At 53.7% G+C, this 21304-nt stretch overlaps 1 protein-coding gene across 5 annotated transcripts in view; it reads right to left on the reverse strand.

The window, feature by feature from the left end:
* Nucleotides 1-1164: 1164 nt before the first annotated feature.
* CBFA2T2 (CBFA2/RUNX1 partner transcriptional co-repressor 2) overlaps nucleotides 1165-21304 on the reverse strand; it is a 59837-nt gene continuing 39697 nt past the window's right edge. For 2 of the 5 annotated variants that reach the window (XM_061441443.1, XM_061441448.1), the window contains exons 2-11: nucleotides 17486-17629; nucleotides 12894-13135; nucleotides 10715-10804; nucleotides 9436-9617; nucleotides 8584-8837; nucleotides 7818-7903; nucleotides 7355-7547; nucleotides 5670-5741; nucleotides 5149-5339; nucleotides 1165-2649 (exon numbers count right to left, since the gene is read on the reverse strand). In XM_061441443.1, the coding sequence (XP_061297427.1) occupies nucleotides 2368-2649; nucleotides 5149-5339; nucleotides 5670-5741; nucleotides 7355-7547; nucleotides 7818-7903; nucleotides 8584-8837; nucleotides 9436-9617; nucleotides 10715-10804; nucleotides 12894-13135; nucleotides 17486-17629 (1736 nt within the window). In that variant the 3' untranslated portion in view covers nucleotides 1165-2367. The remainder of the gene's footprint in view (nucleotides 2650-5148; nucleotides 5340-5669; nucleotides 5742-7354; nucleotides 7548-7817; nucleotides 7904-8583; nucleotides 8838-9435; nucleotides 9618-10714; nucleotides 10805-12893; nucleotides 13136-17485; nucleotides 17630-21304) is intronic. The other 3 variants (XM_061441447.1, XM_061441445.1, XM_061441446.1) reach the window with 3 other exon arrangements.

The raw sequence follows: 21304 nt of genomic DNA on the forward strand, positions 1-21304 counted from the left end.
CCCAAAACCCCCAACAGCAGCAAACCTCTACCCCTGCTGATGAATATAGTCTTTTTATTGACTACTTCGGAGTAGAACAAACTAAATACATCTGTACCAGTTTGGGTTCCTTTATACAGTACATTAAATAAGTTATGCACAGGAATGAAGTAACAAATCCCTATTACAGAATTAAATGTCAAAAAATAATAATAGAGAAACCTCACCCAACGTCTGCCCAAGCCTGGGGTTCACATTTATCATTCCATGTCCAACAAACGCAATCGCTCTAACCATGACTGTTAGTATTTCATCCATGTACACTGGGGTTAATCTTAATACACCATCAGGGTTGCATGAGAATTATGGAAGACAATCTATGTACAAGCACGTTCCTCCTCCTCCCACATCCCACCTCGTGGCGTTAGGGTTGGGGCAGGGCAGAGGTGAGGGGATGTCACAACCAGACGTGATTTACCTGAGGCTGCTCCCAATGTGCCCCTTAGGGCAGGGGAGCCCTTGAGCCCCAAGGGGGACAAACGGGTGCAAGAGCAGCCCCTGCCCTGGTGCTCTCTCACAAGTGTTTGCTGCTCGACCCCGCGTCCTCGTGCTGCTTCCCAGGACCGGTGCCCCGGGGCTGCCAGGGTTTGGGGCTCACCCGCTCACCTGCATTGCTCCTGGGGTGCAGGACTCTGCTGGCTGCCACCGGCTCCACACTGCTGCAGGTCAGGGCGCTTCACCCCAGGGCGCAGCATCCTCGTGCCCGGCCCCCCGCAGCTGTGTTGGTGCAAAGGGCACCGCTGGGGCCATGGGTGATGCTCCCAGGTGCCACCAGAGCTGTCTTCAACACCAGGCAAAGACTCGGGGGCTCTTCTGCGTGATAAAACCTCACAGGCACAGAACTGGCCAGCTCTACCCCCTGACAGCATCTTCCGAACAGCTTTCCTCAGGGACAGGGCTGGTTCAGTGGGGCACTCGTTCATCCCTGGGCAGCCAGCTCCACCACAGCAAGCTCCAGGTGATCCATCCCATTTCCATCAGTCGCCTCCAACTGAACTGGTCAAAACTAACTTGGGAATTACTCGCCTCATTGGGCTCCGGCCCAGGAGCAGCCACAGGAACACGGCTCTGCTGAACTGATGGTTCTCCAGAGCCCCCTGGGGTGCAGGGTGGGAGAGTAGGGCAGAGCCCATCAGGACGTCCATGAAGCATGAGATGAGCCCCACTGTGACCCCCAAACAGCCCCACTGTGGGGTTTGCAGTGCCCCGAATCCCTCCATACACATCCTAAGCAATGAATCTTCCCAGGCCGGCCACAGCATCCCTGTGCGATCTCACTGCATATTTGGGATGCTCTGATGGTGGACGAGGCAGTGGTGGCACATCCCTGGGGATGAGGAGAGGAGTGCAGCCAGTGTCAGAGCAGCACCGCAGGGCTGGGGGAAGAACTGATGCAGGAGGACACCAAGTCCTGTGTTTAGTTTGGCCAAGGTGTGTGGAGAGCACAGACCATAAGTAACAGTCCTGTGAGGATCTCTGGTTCAAAACAACGGCAGAAACTCCCAAACCAACAACTTCCATGCAGTGAGAAACACAAAAGCTTTCTGCATAGCAAAGTAACAGCACCCAGGTGGGAAGGGCAGTAACTGCCTGCAACCAAGCCAGGTTTGCTCTGCACGCTCTTCCCCAGCAAAGGTCCCCCCAGGGCGACACAGAACCGTCCATCCCATCACCGAATGGGATTAAAACCATCCAGAAGTGACTGACCACAGCTCCCTGGTACTGACATTTGGTTTAGAGCAGATGAATCCCCTCCTCCTCCTCTGCAACCACCAACTGCCAACCTGCAGGCAGAGGAGGAGCGAGCTCAGCTTTTGCCATTGCACTAGAGGACGAGATGCTCCTGCTGGGGAATAAGCTCCAGTCTGTTCACAGCAACCCCTGGCCATCTGAGACACCGTGCCTGGGCACCAGGGGAGCACGGATCCATGCTGTGGAAGAAAGGAAGCTGAGAAAGGAGCTTGAGCACGTCTGGCCCATAAGGATGGAGCTCCCATTGTTCACCCCATGCTCAGCATCTCCTGCGTGCGCCGGCAGCTCCCCACTGAGTCCAGGTCCCCCTGAGTGAGTGCCCAGTGTCCTCCAGTCCTGAAGGATGCTCTGGTTCTCCCTGCAGGGAGATGGGCACCGAGGTGCTGTGGGCAAGGTTCTTCACGAGCCACGCCAGGAAAAGGCAGAATGAGATGGCAAAGCCCGAGTGTCGGCGCTCCGAGGAGGCGGCGCGATGTGTCAGATGTGTCACGGGATACGAGGTGCTGTGGGGCGTTTTCTGGCTCAACCCCCCCCCCAAGGGAAACCACTCAACGGGAGCAAACCCAAACTTCCCCTTCAGAGCCCGTTCGTGTCTATGGCTGTCACGGATGCTGGGGTGGAGGAGCGGGACGTGGTCGCCGAAGTCTTCTCAAGGGCTGGGCTGGGAACGCCATCGAGGCTCTTGGCCACGGAGCGGCCCGTGGGCAGAGCCAGGGGCTTGCTCTGGCCGTGCAGGCTCTGCCCGCAGATGCGGTGGTGCCTCTCCCAGTCCTTGTGCTGGCAGAAGGAGCCGCAGTAGCGGGCGATGTTGCAGCCGCTGCAGGTCTCGCTGGCTTTGCGACCGCAGTTCCAGCAGCTCTGCAAGACCAGAGACACCAAAACGGGTTCAGTTCCCGAGGGCTAAGGGACGGTGCTGACTCAGCAGCTCTGGAGGGGACCGCTCATCCCCTCTCTGGCCCAGATTTAATACTATTAACATGAGTAAGCCATTAATTCCTGCTGCTTTGCCAAGGGTACCACTCCTCTGCTCTGCCCAAACCTGCCTGCCAGACTGCACCGCTCACATCCTCCACCCAACTGCACAGAGGAAGCAGCAGGCAAGGACTGAAAACCACGCTGCAGATGCTGCTATTCGGCCTTTTTATTTCCTGTTTTAAGCAGCTCTATTTTGGTCTCGCTCCCAGCCAAGTGCCTCCGCAGGGATTACAGCGCGTTGTGCAGGCACCATGTGCCGTGCCCCCTGCCTCGCTGCACAGGAGGCTGGAGCAGGCTCATTTGGAAAGGAAAAACAGCTCCTTTGAAGCCAGGTGGAAGCAGCACCAGAGCCTGGCTCTGATCTGGAAGTGGAGCTGAGCCCGACCAAAGTGCCTGCAGGCACCATGTGAGCGCCGGGAGCTGCGGCTGCTCTGAGGCAGAGCATGGATCAGTTTTCCTGCAGCTGCACCCCTGCGTCAGCAGCGCCCTGAGCAGGGCAAGGTCAGCTCACGGAGAAGGGGGTGGTGGAAGATGCTGGGTGCAGCACTGAGATTCCCTGCTCGCAGGGCCTGCACCAGAGCCACCAGCTCCTGGTGATGACTGATGGGCTGGAGGCAAAGCACCACAGTGAGCTGGTGGGGAGCGAGCTGCTCCAGAGCCAGTGTGACCCCGGGGCTGCTCAAGCTTCCTGAAGCAGGACTCACAACCACAAATCCCCACCAAAGCCTGTGGTAACTTGGAAAACTGGGTCACTGCTTTACAGCTGTCTGCACTTCAGGGGGGGTTAAACTCTGTTTCAGAGGTTACATCTGACAGAATACATGACAGCTTTTCATCATGGCCCCCAGGGAAGGGCTCGGGGGCTTGCACAGGAGGGTGCTGCAGGGGAAACTCAGTGGCTCCCCAGAACGGCTGGAGGAGGACAACACTCCTCTGGTATTCCCCTACGGAGAAATCCGGCTTGTCTCATTTCTTCCATGGCTTCCTGAGCAGTTCCACCCACTCCCATCATGTGTTTACTGACTGGTGCATTCAACCAGCAGTGATTTAACTGGGACATATCAGAGTGTAGAGAGAATGCTCTGTAATAACACCTAATATTTACATGGTTCCTGCAGCGCATGGGGCCAGAGCTTCCTGAGCTCCGGACTGAAGCCCCACATGAGGAGGGAATGGGACTTGCTGCCTGTACAGACCCACCTGACATTAACTCCATGTTCCCATCCCGGTTTTGCTCAGTAGAAATAAAGCCTCTGCATTCATGCAGGAAATTAAAACAAGGAGCAAACCACATGTGGATGGGAAGTGGTGGTGCAGGAATGAGCTGTGCAATTCTTGCCCAGTCCAGCTGAGATCTCCAAAGCTTAACATGAGCTTCCAATTAAGCAGCAGTGAGGGTAATGAATGATTGAGGTGTGGATCGAGTTCCCCATTCAGCAGTGTCGCTGGCTATGACAAACCAAGAGTCAACCCTTCAATTCCAACGTCTCATTAGGTGTTACAAGGCTACCCACAGCAGGGATGGCCACCCTGCACCAACACTTCTCACCTACCCCTGCACATATGGGAGCGACACAGCAAGAACCATGGGGGCCTGCAGATAAGGTGAGCACACACAGCCCAGGCTCATGTTTTGGGATCCAGTGGAACAACAACACCCCAGAAAATACACGACATGGGGTATGGTAGAGACCATCAGGTACATGAAGCTTCACCTGCAGCCAAGCATCGACCCTGCACAATTTTAAAGCCCACAGAGATTCATTTTCTGCACAAATCAAGTACCCCACAGCAGGTTTCTGAGCTAAATGGAGAGCTGCATCCACCAGCATCCTTCTGCTTCCACATCTCCCTTGATCCCAAGAAATCCCTGGTCATTGCACTGGGTCACAGAGTCCCAGACTGGTTTTGGTTGGAAGGGACCTTAAAGCTCATCCAGCTCCAACCCCTGCCACAGGCAGGGACCCCTTCCACAGGCAGGGACCCCTTCCACTAGAGCAGCTTGCTCCAAGCCCCTGTGTCCAACCTGGCCTTGAACACTGCCAGGGATGGGGCAGCCACAGCTTCTCTGGGCACCCTGTGCCAGCGCCTCAGCACCCTCACAGGGAAGAACTGCCTAAAGTCTAATCTAAATCTACCCTCCAGTAGGGTCCAGGTCATAGACGCCAGCATGTGCGGACACCAATTCCCCTACAAGCAAAATCAAAAGCAAAATGTTTTTTTCCATGCTAACAGTGCATCCTGGCAGGGCGCCCATAACACACAGTAACAGTAACTGAACCGAGACTCCTAAAAGGAAAAGGGATGAGGAACCTGCAGTGCAGGACCTGGAGACTCAGAGTCTTTGCAAGTCCCCTCCTAGCACATCCCCTGGTACCTTACCTCCGTGGACTCCTCCTGCTCATTTATCACTAGGAAAGCATCCTCGGTGGCCTGGCGCTTAGCGTCCGCGATGGTCTGCTCCATGCGCGCCCTCTCAGAGGCGATCATCTCAAACGCCTTCTGCTCGGCCTCTGCCACTGCCTTCTGCACCTCGGACATGGCCTGGCGCTTCACCTCGTTCACGGCTTCTTCTGGAAGGAAAGAGTAGCTTCAGCACCCGCCCCAGGGGCAGGGTGAGCCTCTGAGAGACCCCGGGGTGCAGCCACGTGTTCCCTGCGGCAGCACCAGCACCGCAACTGCTCCTGGGGCCAGGCTCAGCCCCACAGGATCCCCACACATCATCCAGAAGGAGCTGAGCCCTTCGGAAAAGCCAGGCTGGGGGTGTTGGCAGCCAGATGTGCACATCCTGGGGCGTTCCTGCAGCTGGGCTGCTCCTGTTTGTGCCGAGCAAAGCAGCGGCATCTGTGTTTACCGCAGGCGAGGCGGCCCAAGCCCTCGCCAAGCTCCTCACAAACACTCACCAGCTTTTTTCCAGATCTCCTCAGTGACGTAGCCCGTTCCCGACCTGCTGCTGAACTCCCGCAAGGAATCTGCTGGAATAAGGGACACAGGGAAAGGTTGGCAAAGCCTTGTCTCAGCCAGCTGCTGCTGAAGTGCCCAGCAGTGCCTCCGTACATCGCGGGGCAGGGCAGAATCAAGCAGCTCGAACTCAGAGCAGAGGATTCCTACAGCTAAAGCTGTTCATCAAACGCTCAGATGATAAATTACAACATTTAATTAGTGCCTTGCATAATTTATGACCCTGTATAACCCATTTCCTGGTACTCTATAACAACAGGCAATGCTTATGCTATGTTTGTATGCCAAACATCTGCACTGGCCAGAGACTTTGAGCATCAACCTATGTGACCAGCAGCTTACATTAAACACAGCACTTCCCGCTCCCAAGGGCGATTCAAAGGCTTGAAATGACAAACTGTCCTGCAAGACCTCTTACAACCAGAGGTGTACACATTCCTCAGCACCCATGAGCCTGCAAAGAGCCAATGTGACAGATAGGGATGGTGACACAAGGGCCTGAACACAGACTGCAGTCACGCAGGGAAGCTTTTTGAAGCCTCATCCTGTGTCCCTGGTTTTTAAGGCTTCAGAGTAACTTTCTGAAGGCTCAGAACAAAAACTGATTCGTGTCCAAGGTTGGTGGGAGAACAAAAGCACTTCATGAGTTCTCACAACAGGAATGGAGCGTGACAATCAGCCCTTGGTACCACAAGGGGAGGAAGCATCAACAGTGTTCCCAATCCATTAAAAAAGAATATTCAACCATATCACCTTTAACATCACGGGGCTGTAAGTGTATTAGTCATGATAGACTTAAATATAAAAGGGCTAAAAGCTGGCTGTGCTCATGAGGCCGTCACGCAGCCCAGCCAACCCATGGGCTCACACCGTATTTATTGGGATGGAAATACGAATCACATCCAGATGAATAAACCAGCATTTTAGACTTGGTTTTGTACAAGGGTCAAATACTGGAGGTGAGAAATAGTCAGCTTCAATAAAGTTAACTTGACTCATGATACAGAAATAGAATTAATAAACCAGGTAGCTCTTACACTTACTGCAGTCTTTGGCATTTTAAGAATTAGCAGACCTTGACATTTTAAATTGTGTAGACAGACTGGGAAGGGAAGAGAGCTGGAACCAACCACTTCTTCTGCCTTTTCACCCCCCAGTTTCTCAGCTGTGGATAAACTTGGCTTGGTTTGGTCAGCAAGTACAGCTCAGTGACAAGGAAGATGCTCTTCTCCCAGCACTAATAGAAGCTGCTTCCTCCAGCTCACCCAGGAGGTTCCATGTATCCACTGACTTGTCTCTCTTCAAAGCACTGAAAACAGCTATGCACTGCTGAACTATTTAATTTACAGAATCCCAGACTGGTTTGGGCTGGAAGGGACCTTAAGGCTCATCCAGTTCCAACCCCGGCCACGGGCAGGGACCCCTTCCACTAGAGCAGCTTGCTCCAAGCCCCTGTGTCCAACCTGGCCCTGAACACTGCCAGGGATGGGGCAGCCACAGCTCCTCTGGGCACCCTGTGTCGGTGCCACACCACAAATTATACCATTACCTGACCCTATTATCATCACTTTGTGTCTAATATTGTCAAAAGAGGACACCACAGGAGGTTGTGGCCGCCCTGGCTCACCACTGCCGATGGAGTCGGAGCTGCTGGGGCTGTGCTGCCTGGGGAGCAGGTCGCTGCCCGCCTTGCGCGGCTCGGCCTCGCTGCACCGCCTCTTCCAGTAGTTGAGCTCCTCCCGGTCGGCCTCCTGGCAGCGCCGCAGCACGGCCATGGAGCGCCGCGTCTTCTCCACCATCTCCATGATGCAGTTCAGTGCCTGAAGGAGGAACGAGGGCTCAGTCTGGCTCACAGGGTCAGCTCCTCAATTTCTCACTGGAGGCTCCATCCCAGGAAGATGTCATTGTCTGGAGGGATGCTCCAATCTTCCCTCCCCACCGTCCACCTTCTTGTGGTGGCCTGTTCCTCCACGAGCCTCTCAGAAAGCCCAGATATGGTATCAACAACAAGAAAACCACAAATTGGAGCAGGTGGATCACTGGGTTGCTGCATCCCACAAAGCTTCCCACATCTCCTGCCTGTTCCTTACGTGATCGAGATGCTTCCACTCATCAGCCCACTCTCTCTCCGTCAAGCGGTGGTCCACCAGCTCGTCCTGGTATCCTCCATTCAAACCTTCAAGAAACCACAGCCACAAGAGTGATCAGATGGACCAAGTGCTTTCAGTACTGGAGAGGGGAGGTGGCCCTAAGCGATAACAAAGAACAGTATTTCCAGCTACATATAGCTGAGACTGTAAAACACATCTCAAGGACGTGGCTCTACAGGGGCAATTCCACACTGGTGCTTTTATCCTTATCTGTGTCACCATCTCTGAAGTGCTACAATCCACTCACAGCTCTGGATCTGATCTGCTTGCGAGCTGTCTCCCTTATAAACCCACAGGAGCTCAGAGCTCGTGCCCTGTTGGAAACACAGCATGTACCTCCCACACCCCCCTGGGGAGACACGGGCTGGGGGGCCAGGCTCTGGTTTCCTGCTTCAGTGATCTCAGGGAAGTTACCTTCTACCTCCCTGCCCTCCATTCCTGCCTGCTGGGTTGGCCACACTCAACTCACACGCTGGGTCCTTCCTCCTTACCCTCAGTGACTCCAGCCTTTACATGCGTACAGGGAAATACAGCCTCAATCTTCCCACTTTAACCTTCCATGCTCTGAATCCCCTTCAAAATCTCTGCTGAGAACATGGCCACATTACACAGCTTTGGGTGCAAGTGGCCAAGCAGGGACTGATGCCAAAGCTCAGCTCCTGGACCTCACAGCTCCTACAACTAAAAGCCCTGCAGGCTTTCTCACCCAGAGCGCCGTGCCTGTCTCGGATCTCTCTGTGCTCCAGCATCTTGCTGGGGTCCCTGTAGAGGTGGGAGGTTGCGATGTCTTCCAAGGTGTAGTGCTGGAGGGGCGGTGGGGTGGGGTGGAACTGCCCCCCAGGGTTCATCAGGGGGATGGTGAGGGCCGGGCTGTGCCGGGGCGCAGGGCTGATGGTGCACACCCGCTTGGCCGGAGGGTCTGTCGGCAGCGGGTCCCTCTCAAAGCTGCTGTCGTCCCTTCTGCAACCACACCAGCAGAGAGAGGTGTTTGTTAGCACCACACGAATGCACTTGGAAAGGGAAAGATGCAGATTTCAAACCAGCAGAGCTGGGGCAGCGACGATTTTAGTGTGTGGGGGGAAAAGCAGGGAGCTAAACCAAGCACACTCAGCTTAGGAACAAATCCACAGGATGACCCTGTCAAAGAACAAGGTCAAGATGCCCGAGTGCTGTGATTCATCTTTCTGAGCATGACCACATTAACATTTCACAGTTTTGGTAAAACTGAGGCATGCTCCACATCATTACATAACAAATTCTGACTTGGAATAAGAAGTGCTGAAAACAAACTGCATCCTCCCAAGAGAGTGCCTCTGTGAGCTGCCCGGGGAGGGGGAGCTCAGCTCCCTCTGGGACAGAACCGGCCTGAAAGAGGATCCCAACCTGAATTCACAGTGCAGGAAGAACGATCACTGATGTCTCAATAACAGCCAGAACAGTTGCTGAGAGTGGTAAAATCTTTGCTTTAGCCCTGAATGATGTTAAAGCTTTGACAGCAGCAAAGCTGAACCAAGTCACGACTTCAAGAGGGTGGCAGCACACCAAGTGCTGTGTTTACCTGTCTGGACTGTGCCTCTTCCCATTCCCGTTCACCTCGATGAGCAGCTCGGAGGAGTCAGCGGGGGACGTGGTGTTTGTGTTCAGCAGGATGTGCTCGTGCTGCGCCAGGTACTGGGAGGGTGTCTGCTTGGCAGCGCGGGCACAGTGCAGCAGCTCTCTCTGCAGCAGCGGGAGGTTGGCCTGGAAAACAAGGGGGGTCTGCTCTACCCAGGCAGCTCCAGCTGCTCACAGGTTTGCTCTGCACACCTCAGAGCAGTAGCACTGGGTTAATGCATCCCACTGAGCTTCAACCCCTCTGCTGTGCTCTTGGGAGACCCCCACCCTGCAGCCCTGATCCAGCTCTGGGGCAGCAGTACAAGAGGGACCTGGAGCTGCTGGAGAGAGGCCAGAGAAGGCCATGGAGATGCTGTGAGGGCTGGGGCAGCTCTGCTCTGGAGCCAGGCTGAGAGAGCTGGGCTGGGGCAGCCTGGAGAAGAGAAGGCTCCTGAAGGGGAGACCTTAGAGCAGCTCCAGTGCCTAAAGGGGCTGCAGGAAACCTGGAGAGGGGCTTGGGACAAGGGCCTGCAGGGACAGGCCAAGGGGAATGGCTTTAACCTGCCAGAGGGGAGACTGAGATGAGCTCTTAGGCAGAAGCTCTTCCCTGTGAGGGTGCTGAGGCGCTGGCACAGGGTGCCCAGAGAAGCTGTGGCTGCCCCATCCCTGGCAGTGTTCAAGGGCAGGTTGGACACAGGGGCTTGGAGCAAGCTGCTCTAGTGGAAGGTGTCCCTGCCCGTGGCAGGGGTTGGAGTTCTATTAACACCTAGAGCCTGTGGCCCCAACTCATGATCCTCCAGCTCCTGGTGTCTGCACTAGGATTTATCTGTATTTCCTCAAGAGCTGAGGACGGCCTGACACCGATGCACCCAAACCCCAAGTGTCACGGGAAGTGCTCTGTGCTTCCAGCATCCAGCCACCCCCAGACAGGCTCCATGTGCCGACACCTCAAACATTCTAGATCTGAACATCTGCAAATAAGATTATAGGATCAGAAGCTCCTGATGGAGCTTGGTTTGTCCCCTTTATCCCTAACATACAAGCAGACATATGTGGCACTTGTTACAAAGTCAGCTTTCCACAAGCCCGTCCCGCACGGCCACTGTTCGGTCTGTGCAGTCTGTCTTGGACTGGAACTAAATGGCTGTGGTGCTTGAAGGAGGAGCTTTCCCAGGCACGACACACTGCCAAGCACAGAGCCTAACTCACGGAGCACCAGCAAAGCCCCACCAGCTCCCTGTCACCTTCAGAAAGGGGATCACAAAGGGCCGGAGGGGGAAGTTGGTCGCCTCTTGCAGCTTGCAGTGAAATTCCTCGATCGTCACCGTTGAGTTCTGAGGAAACAAATTAAGAAATGAAATGACAATTTGCTCTAATTTTTAGACACAGGGGAAACGGCTCCAAATGAACAGAACTGGAAGAGAGACTGCATCTGCCACTCCGGGACTGACAGCTTCCATCGGATTCTGCCCAACAGCCAAAAAGACTCAGGCCAATGGAGCAGGATTGCTGCACCAGGCAAGGGGTGAGCGCTGCCTGGCCCAATATCCTCCCAGCTCCTGGGCTGGGAGCAGAGCCTGGGTCTGGGAAGCAGCAGGACCCGCAGGGATCCAGGCAGTGATTCCAGCTGCTCAGAGCTGCACCCTTTCCTCTCCTCCTTCCTCCTGCTCAGCTCACCTCGCCTAACCTACCCACCAGCCATGAGGTTTCCATCACCCTGCTCCGGCAGCACATCCCCTGGGGCTGTGCAAGCTGCCTGCTCCCTGGGACAAGCAGCATTTGATAACCTGTATGTACAAAGTTCAGCCCTGCAGCAATCACCATAATCAGTGGTGAGATGACAGTCACAGGAACCTGGGCAGCTTAACATTTCCATTTCCAAAAGGGTGAGCTAAGGTACTACCCTGCACCCATGGAAATGCATACTCCTTCCTGCAGCAACAGCATTTTGCGTACAGTGTTCAAACCCTGGCACTGCTCAAGGCCAGGTTGGACACAGGGGCTTGGAGCAAGCTGCTCTAGTGGAAGGTGTCCCTGCCTGTGGCAGGGGTTGGAAATGGATGAACTTTAAGGTCCCTTCCAACTCAAACCATTTTGTGACTCCATGAAACACTGAAATCCCCCAAGGCTATGAACAGACTCATGGTTGCTCTGCCCATGCCAAACAGCAGAGCTGGTCCTGGGATCAGCACTGGGATCAGCCATATGGGCCCAGCCATGGTGCTGTGCTCCAGGGTCTCAGTCGCAGGTCTGTGCTTGCACAGCATTTCTACCAGGTAGCCTGCATACCTGCAAAGACTTGACATAATTGTGCAGCGAGACTTGTTCATTTGGTTTTTGAAGGATGTTTTCAGGCGTCCAGAGCTGCTAAGAGGCATGGGGGCACACACACACCATGTTTGCACTGCCACCCACCCCAGCTCTTGCAAATGCGAGCATGGGAATGCAAAAGAAGGGCAGAAGATGCACAAGTTACTGACGAAGCCCTTTGCTATAGCTGCACCCTCAGACTGTCACAGGCATGGATGTGTCTGGAAGAACCAATGCCTTTGGTAACACACATATGCAATCCCACAAAGCAGCAGCTGCTCACCAGGAGCCCAGACCTCTGATTTTGCAACCGCGGCCTTCCCATGCTCTGCAGACTTTGGCAATGGTTCACTCTGCTGAGCCAGTGGGCTTGGGTTAAGACATGGCAGGAGCAGCCCATAAAGAGGAGAAGAGCCCATTAAACACATCACGGCTTATCAATAAATTACATCTTTGAAGTGTCCTAACAAGTCTCTACACACCTGGGAGCAGAGTAGGATTCCCAGCTCTCTGGAGTGAGTCCCTGCTAGCGACAGCACCCTGCCCTTCCCATTACCGCTGGCTCCCTTGCTGAGCAAAGCAGTGTTGAGCTGCCACACTGAGCTCTGGCCAGCACTAAGTAGTGGCTGGAACTGGTTTTTCATTGTATGGAAGCAGATGAGAGTTAAACTGATCTGTGGCTGGGGTCAGGCAATTAACACCTGCACAGGCAAGAAAACACTTCCCCAGCTACAGACTCTTCTGAACTGGGTGAACAGTTTCATTTATGAGAAGAAATGGAAAGCCCAGCATAGCCTGTGACACCAGAGCCGCGGCCTTTAGAGGAAGGCTTTGTACCAGCCCATCCAGAATTCCTTAAGTTTAGCTGCACACAAGCTGATGCCAAAGCCACCGGACAAAAAGCTTTTTGAAACCCACCAAAGCCAAGAGAGAAAGAAGTCAGCAAGTTTACCAGAACGCATAAACACTGCAGAGCCTTGCTCAGCCAACAGCTCTGCCTGTAAACATGCAGACACACAGCATTGTGTAACATGGGTACACGCTGGCTGCCAGGTTCCCATCCCAAAGTGCTCTCCAAGATCAAGGCAGCCTAAGCTGGGATGTGAGGCTTACCACTAGCGCCAGGACCAGGGTCCGGACCTTCTCCCCGATCTCTGGTGAGATGTCATTGCCAAACTGCTGCAGGGTAGTGAGGAAGCGCTTCAGCTTGCTGAGCTGCCGGGCACCACACGTGGCTGGGAGCTGCTGGTTCGTCAGCGAGGAAGAGGAGGAGGAGGAAGGACCATTGCTAAACCTCTGGGGTGGGGATGGAGCCCCGTTCAGGGTCGGTGGCGAATGGTTTATTCCGTTGGGCACTGTAAATAGGAGAGAGAAGCGATATTTGGTGTTTAAGAGGATCCAGGAGCCTGCTGCTGCTGGCTAATTGCTGCTAGCAAACAGGGCAAGAGCCAGAAAAGGGGCTATGGGCAGAGCAGAGCCTGCACACTGGGCTGGAGGGCATCCAGTGTGGAGCTGGTCACCTATAACATGCGTGCCTTATCTCCTCAAGTTTCCCCTGGGCTCACAGGGACGCTCTTGCACCTCCCAGCACATGAGAACCACACACCCAGCCAAGGCACTGGGTTGGAAGGGACCTCAAAGCCCATCCAGTTCCAACCGCTGCCACTGGCAGGGACACCTTACACTAGAGCAGCTTGCTCCAAGCCCCTGTGTCCAACCTGCCCTTGAACACTGCCAGGGATGGGGCAGCCACAGCTTCTCTGGGCACCCTGTGCCAGCGCCTCAGCACCCTCACAGGGAGGAATCTTTCCTGATATCCAATCTAAACCTCCCGAGTTTCCTCAGGTGTGATTTACACAGTCACCTCCCTGGCATTTCTCTCCTCTGCTCAGCGAGCTTCATGCCCAGGGCCATCAAAAACCAACAGAATCAGCGCTCAGCAGAGCAGGCACACCACTGCTTGCATGTGAGGCAGCCTGAGGGGACACAGGGTCAGCCCTCAGCAGGAATCACTGACCAGGGTTTCCTGGCCTTTGTCAGGCAGAAAGTGACACCAGACATCCCAACCATCCTTCCCAGCCCCAGCCTTTACCAGTTCTCATTACAGCCAGGGGCTCACTAGCAGAACCTGCAGCTCAGGTGCCTCCTCTTTACCCCAAGAGGACCAACAGTATCCTGCCCATTGCTCCCACTGCACCTCCCTAGGGATTTACAGGGGGTTTCACAAGCAGGGTTGTTTTTCCCAACCTGGTCCCATCTGCAGCACTGCTTTCTGTAAGTGGAGAGCATGTCGAAACAGACTGAGGGCTGGAAGTTTGGGAACTCAGCAAGGGATCAGAATCAATTGTTGACATCCCCACACTGTTGTTGTGCAATCTAGAGCCCTGTCTGAAGAACAGCTGTGCACTGGGGCCCCAACACAGCATAAACCAGAGTTTGAGAGGGGGAACAGTACATCATCATAAATACAGTTCTAGCTGATCCACAGGGTTATCCTTAAAGGCCAGACCTGAATCCCTTATGGATGTAAGTGCTGAAGGCCACAAGCCATATAAACCATTTCAAATGATGGCGTTCAGAGAAGCACTGCAGCCACCCAGCAGAACCCCTTGCATGCAGAGCATGCAGTGATGGAGCAATAACTTGCCAAAAGAGATGTGAAAACCATCACTGCAGCTTTGTGGGGTTCACCCCAAATCCTTGTGACCCAGGGAGGGGTTTTTGGAGCAGGCAGCAGGAGGGCCCTAACAGTTAAACCGCTCTGGGGCACACCAGGGTTGGAGGCTGGAAAGGCTCCACACACCTGGACCTGCTGTGGTGAGCACAGAGGGAAGCCAGGAAGATTTAACCAGAGTCAGTTAAGATGCAAGGGAAAGATAAGGCTGAAGAGATCATCAAAGGTGGTTCCTGCTAACCAAAGGGTGACAGGCTCTTTGGGGGCATAACAAAGATGTGGCCTTTTGCAGACAGAGAGATGATGAAATGAAGGCAAAGGCCAGGATTGAGAGAATGGGGGTACAAAGGCAAAGCAAACTCATGCCTTTTGTTATGGAACAACACAGCCTCAGAAACTGCTGTCCACATCGACTTCCCCAAGGCAGCAAAGGGAAAGAGATGTCCTGCAGAGATGGCATGTACCTGCAGGGTCAGCTACCATGGAGCACAGAGCTATGTGAAGGGCAAAGCTTCCATGAATTACTCGGAACACTTATTTCACAATAGAATTGTTATAAATAGGGGGAAAGCTGCCCAGAGAAAGCTTTGCTCAAACAGCAAAGGTCGAGAGAGGGGATTCTCCTGCTCCACTGTGCTCTGGGGAGACCCCCCCCTGCAGCCCTGATCCAGCTCTGGGGCAGCACCACAAGAGGGACCTGGAGCTGCTGGAGCGAGGCCAGAGGAGGCCACGGAGATGCTGCAAGGGCTGGAGCAGCTCTGCTCTGGAGCCAGGCTGAGAGAGCTGGGCTGGGGCAGCCTGGAGAAGAGAAGGCTCCTGAAGGGGAGACCTGAGAGCAGCTCCAGTGCCTGAAGGGGCTGCAGGAAACCTGGAGAGGGGCTTGGGACAAGGGCCTGTAGGGACAGGCCAAGGGGAATGGCTTGAACCTGCCAGAGGGGAGACTGAGATGAGCTCTTAGGCAGAAGCTCTTCCCTGTGAGGGTGCTGAGGCGCTGGCACAGGGTGCCCAGAGAAGCTGTGGCTGCCCCATCCCTGGCAGTGTTCAAGGGCAGGTTGGACACAGGGGCTTGGAGCAAGCTGCTCTAGTGGAAGGGGTCCCTGCCGTGGCAGGGCTTGGAGCTAGATAAGCTTTAAGATCCCTTCCGATATAAACCAGGCTGGGATTCTATGAACAGCTCTGCTGTGACTGAGGCTCTTCACCCGCTTCTCTGTTCCACTTCCTCTTATTGTTTCACATGAGAGACCCGGCAGAGCAATGGGCTCTATTTATAGCTGGGAGAAGGGGGGCTGTGGAATCCACCGGGGCCAGGGGGCTGCAGCTCCTCAGGAGAGGCTGCCCTGGGTGGCAGTGGTGGCTGTTGATGACCTCCAGAGCAGAACACGCTGGGTTAGGGCTGCCATTAGACACAGCCCTGTAAGCACTCTGTGTCTGGGGCTCATCCTGCCTGGCCTGACCTCCCTGTGAGCGCCATTACCGCAGGGCAACCAGCAGTTATCTGCTCCTGCACAGCACCGGGACCTGCTCCCCACAGAGCCGGGCTGGAGCCTCCATTTCCAGGTGAGAAGACAGTGCTGAAGCAATGAGGTGGGGTACCCGGAGCAGTGGGGTTACCGGTTTGGGGAGAGGGGGATTCTAACCTCCTGGGAACATAAGTCATCGCCTAGGGTTACTCTGTCAAACTCTGTCTTGGATCCTCAACAGGCTTTTGCTGCTTCTCCCTTTTGTTAGTGATCCACAAGCAGACAGGGCCTTCCTCCAGCATGTTCCTCCTCACCTGCCCCAGCCATGGGCAGTGTAGGACACGCACCCACTGACTCTGACCAAGACCCTTTCATGCAACTGAGAAGTAAAGGAGCAAGAATGAACTTCACCACAGGCTGCATCTCTCATCAGTCTTGGAAAGAGGCAATTAAGTCGTGTGCAATCAGCAGATTCAGGCTCCTTGGCCCTGACCAGTGTGCCAAGCAACCTCGTTGGGAAAATTAATTCCTGTCACTTTGCTAATGGTCTTTTTCTGCCTGAGCAAAAGGAGAGCCATTAAAAACCCCTCAGCACACAGAGATGGGGATGTGTCTGGCGGGATAACCCAGTGATTAGTGCTACTGCCAGCACCACGCAATACATTAGTGTGTGTCCTGATGGAGCTGGATTGTAAACCTCCAAAATCCCCTGCCAGCATCAAACTGCGAGATACCCCAGGCACCATCACGGACAGCACAGCAATGCAGAACCAGCTAGGGAGATGCTCAGTGCAGGGCAAAAGGGGCGAGGAGAGCATGGAAAATACGTATGATGTGCCACGTGCAGGGCTCAGATAACTCCACGCCCAACAAAGAAAAGCAGCTTTTCTTCAGAATGGTGCTTTTTAACACACATTAAATGGCTTAAATGTTGGCTAAGGGAGGAAAAAAGGACTCTTCTAGGCTCTAAGAAAAGGCCACGTGTCCATCCCATCCACAGAGTCACCTCTGAGCCAGAAGTAAGACACTGCTGCAGATGGGCAGGACCAGGATTGACTGTGGCTTAATAGGCAAGATTATAAAGAGAAGATGGAGCAAAGAAAACCTGGATGGAGAGAAAGGAATTTCTGAGGCTGGGAAATTAAAAAAAAGGAAAACTTTCTAATCTCAGCTGCAGAAACGCTGCCTGCAAAGTGAGATAGAGCAGAGTGGGAATTAACTCCTCCAAAAGATAGAGTGAAAAGCCCAGCTCTTGGCTCGCTTGAAGCCTGCCTGATAAAAGACTTCAATTTCTTAAGGAATTTATGGTGGAAATCAAGGCTGCACTTGCAAAGAGAAGGACTCAAGGCAGCACTGGGAGCAAAGTAGGAGCAGGCAGGGGGTAAGGGGGATTACAGACCCTATCATACATCCTGCATATGGAACAGAACAGCAGAAAAGCCCCAGTCTCCCCTTCCTACAGCCAAGCAGCATGGCTGAGACATCCTCACTGAGACTGACCCCCCTGACAAGCAGAGCCTTCCCTCCTGGCTAGTTGGTCCCTGGGGAAAGCAGCGTTACTGGGATCTTACGTGCAGTCGGCGTGAAGGACACGGGCCGGGGGCCGCCGGGGTTCACGGGGGGCAGCGGTGGCATGTTGGGAGGAGAGGACCTGGACTGTATCTTCACTTCCACAGGCGATCCGGGCATCACTGGCACCCTCTTCTCACCAGCAACTGTACGAAGAGAAGGAGGTAACGCTTAGGGCCAGCCGGGGACAAGCATTTCCCCGCCCAGCACTCGCAGCACCGCTGCAAGGGTGAGGAGGAGAGGCAGGGGGAGGTCACACCAGGCTCCAACGCTGCTCTGCATGGCCCCGAGTCACATAGGGAAGGGGCAGAGCATGGCCCCCGGCCTGGGGACAGGCACTGGAGTGCAACACATGTCCAGAGGTGCTGCAGGCAGGCTCAGGATGCCCGTGTTCACCATCCCAGCCTCCTGACTGCATCTTCTCACTCCTCATGCCTGAAGATGCTGCCTCAAAGTCTTCCTGCCTGATTGCTTTGCCCCCATTTAAGATTCCCCCAACACTCCCTGTGCCCGCATGCACCCCACCAGCACAGGGAACTGAGGTTTCACCTCCAGCCCTGCTCCCCAAGCAGCAAAACCATGCTCTGAAGCAGCCGATGTGACAAACAGCTCCCCGATGAGTTTGACAAGTTTGCTTTTAACCAAAAAGCTCAAAATTGAAGGCTCCTGCACCTCTTCGCCCTCACACCAGCGTGGTCCCTGTGCCAGCATTCATCAGCCTTGCATGCACCCTGTGTCCATGCTGCCTGGCTTGGAGATGGTCTCTCCAGAGGGACTGCAACCCCTATCAGACCCATGAACAATGTGGCCATACTCCTGGCTCCAGCAACTAAATCAGCCTCAAAAGGCGTTCTTGAAGGAAAAGCAGAGAAAAGGAGGAAATACGTTGCTTGGAGCAAGCTGCTCTAGTGGAAGGTGTCCCTGCCTGTGGCAGTGGGGTGGAACTGGAGGAGCTTTGAGGTCCTTTCCAACCAAAACTAGTTGGGGATCAGATGTGGTTCATGCTCTTCTCTGCAAGCTCGGCTGTAGGCAGGCCAAGGAGAGCACCACATCGCTCCCTGCCCGCTGCTGGCCCATTCCCACCAACACCACAACACACTGCCACCTGCCTCATTTGATCTTCTTCACCCCCTTCCTATGAAACCCTCCTCCCCAGGCATCTGTGTCCAAGCTGATATTGCCATGTGTTGTGGTTTAATCCCAGGCGGTAACCCAGAACCATGCAGCTGCTCGCTCACTCCCCCCCATCTTCCTCCCCCTGCTCCTGAAGGGATGGGGAGGAGAATGGAAAGAATGTAGCTCCCATGGGTTGAGATAAGAGCAGCCCAGTAACTAAGGTATAACACAAATCACTGCTGCTGCCACCAATAATAATAATGATAAGGGAAATAACAAGGGGAGAGAATACAACCGCTCACCACCCACCGACCGATACCCAGCCCTACCCAAGCAGTGATCTAGCCTTTCTGGGTAACTGCCCCCAGTTTATATAGTGGGCATGACGTGCTGTGGTATGGGATACCCCTTTGGTCAGTTTGGGTCAGGTGTCCTGTCTGTGCTTCCTCCTGGCTTCCCCTCCTCCCTGGCAGAGCATGAGGCTCACAAAGTCCTTGGTCAGACTAAACATTACTGAGCAGCAACTAAAACCATCGGTGTTATCAGCGCTGCTCCCAGGCTGAAAGTCAAAAGCACAGCACTGCAGCAGCTACTAAGAAGGAGAAAAAATGACTGCTACTGCTGAACCCAGGACACCATGCCACAGATAGAGCGTGAAACCCATCCTTAAGGTTTCTCCTCTTTCCTCCTAAAATGCTTCTAGGGCACATTAAGGAAGCAGAACTGATCTGGTTGATTTACAGGGATAAGGGGAAATCACATGGAATTTATAGCCCCAAAATAAAAGCAGCTACTGCACGAAACACCAACCCAAGGTCCACGAGAAGCCAACACCTTCTATTCCAAGCTCCCACCCTGACAGACAAGAAGCAAACAGGATCAGTAAATTTAAAAGCTTTCTGCAAGGACCTGGGGCATCTAAAACCACAGATAAAAACCATCTCTCTGAAACTCCTCATTTTTAGCCTAAACACGTGCATTTAATGAGAATCATGTGAACAAACCAGACTGCAAACAAGGACTTGAGTCAGCCTCGAGTTGACCTGGGGCTAAAAACAAGACGGTGAGGTGGTCCCTGGGGAGACGCTGCCTCCCCAGTCTCCTTCTTCCACATTTCACTGCTCAGCAATATTTACTGCCTCACCAACGCCAACATTTCAGTGCTGCCTCCAGACGCTCGGAGAGGATGCTGAGATGCTCCTCAAAAGGCCTGCGAGTCTCTCCACTGTATTAGTTACCCAAGATCATGCTGAAGAGTCAAATGTCATGACAGATTTTTAGGTAATGCTCCAAGAAGAGTAATTCTTGTCAATGACTGAATACTCCAAGTGTCAGAGCAGGACAGCTGCCTAAACTGGAAACATTGGGTTGTCTTCTTTCCAAGCCTTACCTGGAGTTGGAAACATCTCCAAATGTTGGGCTGTTTTTCAAGCAATGCCTGTAAGACACAGATTGAACCTGCTTATGGCACAACCCAAACGTCAAACCTGCAGAGGCACATGCTCAACTCTGCACCCAGGACCTGCCAGGGCTCACCAGGCAGAGAAGCAGGAGCCAGTGGGAGAGCTGCCTTCCCACCCCTGAACATGCTGGAGCTTCACATGGGAAGCTGATACACTCGGAATAAAACAAAACCTGACCACAGAGATGCTTCAGTCTTGGATGGAAGCAAGGATTTCATCTTCTCCCAAAGCCGATGAAGCCTGAAGACCAGGTTTCCCATTGATGGGAGTTATGGATTTCAGGTGCTGCAAAGCTGCTCTCTGGGTGAGGGCAGCTGCAGGTATGTACCAGTTTATGTTGCATGCCCTATATACTTGTGTGTCCCATTTAAGGAGCCCAGGTGTGCAAGAGCCTAGAAAGCCCCAAAGCTTTGAATACACCCGAAACCCTTCTCCCCACTGCTCTCCAGTGACACAGTGAAAGGCCCTGGTTTGATTTGACTCGCTGTGTTGACTGTTGATACGCACTGCATTTCCTTTGCTGCTCCAGTTCCCATCCTAGCATAACAAATTAAAGAGCAGCATATGTCAAGATGAAGTGCAGCTGATGATTCTGCTTTCTGGAGAGGAGAAAGAGCCAAGTGAGACAACAGCAGAGCACAGCAGGAGAAAAACAGGGGTCTCCACTGGTCCTTGGAAAGATCGCACTCCTGCTGTCCCCAGGGACTGTGGTTCTCCAACCACAGCAGTTTCAGAGGGGGCAGGTTCAACAGCCACTCAAGACACATTTCATCCTATTTCTTGTCTTTAAAGAAACCTTTCTCCTGTGGTGGCTGGTACAAAGGGAGTGTTGCTGCGACAGGTAACCTCTGAGGAGCCACTAGCATTTACTCGCATTGTAAACTGTATAAAGAAGGTGCTTCACTGATCTCTCCATGCCTGTGGGTTTGAGAAAAGGGGAAAAGGCACAAGAAGAAAACTAGTGACAAGTTTGGGAGTATCTCAAGTACCTGGAATATAAATTAGTCCTTAAATGCCTTTGGGAATTAGAGAACATCCCTGGCAGTGTTCAAGGCCAGGTTGGACACAGGGGCTTGCAGCAACCTGCTCTAGAGGAAGGTGTCCCTGCCTGTGGCAGGGATTGGAACTGGAGGAGCTTTAAGGTCCCTTCCAACACAAACCAGTCTGGGATTCTATGAAATAAAAGCACTTCATGAGGAAAACTGGATGTTACCTTCTCCCAGAAAGCAAGGTAAGGAAGAG

Source organism: Pezoporus flaviventris, unplaced genomic scaffold (assembly GCF_033815535.1).
Source record: "Pezoporus flaviventris isolate CSIRO_AGI_PZ_B2104156 unplaced genomic scaffold, CSIRO_AGI_Pfla_v1 ptg000213l, whole genome shotgun sequence".
Classification (NCBI taxonomy): Eukaryota; Metazoa; Chordata; class Aves; order Psittaciformes; family Psittacidae; genus Pezoporus; species Pezoporus flaviventris.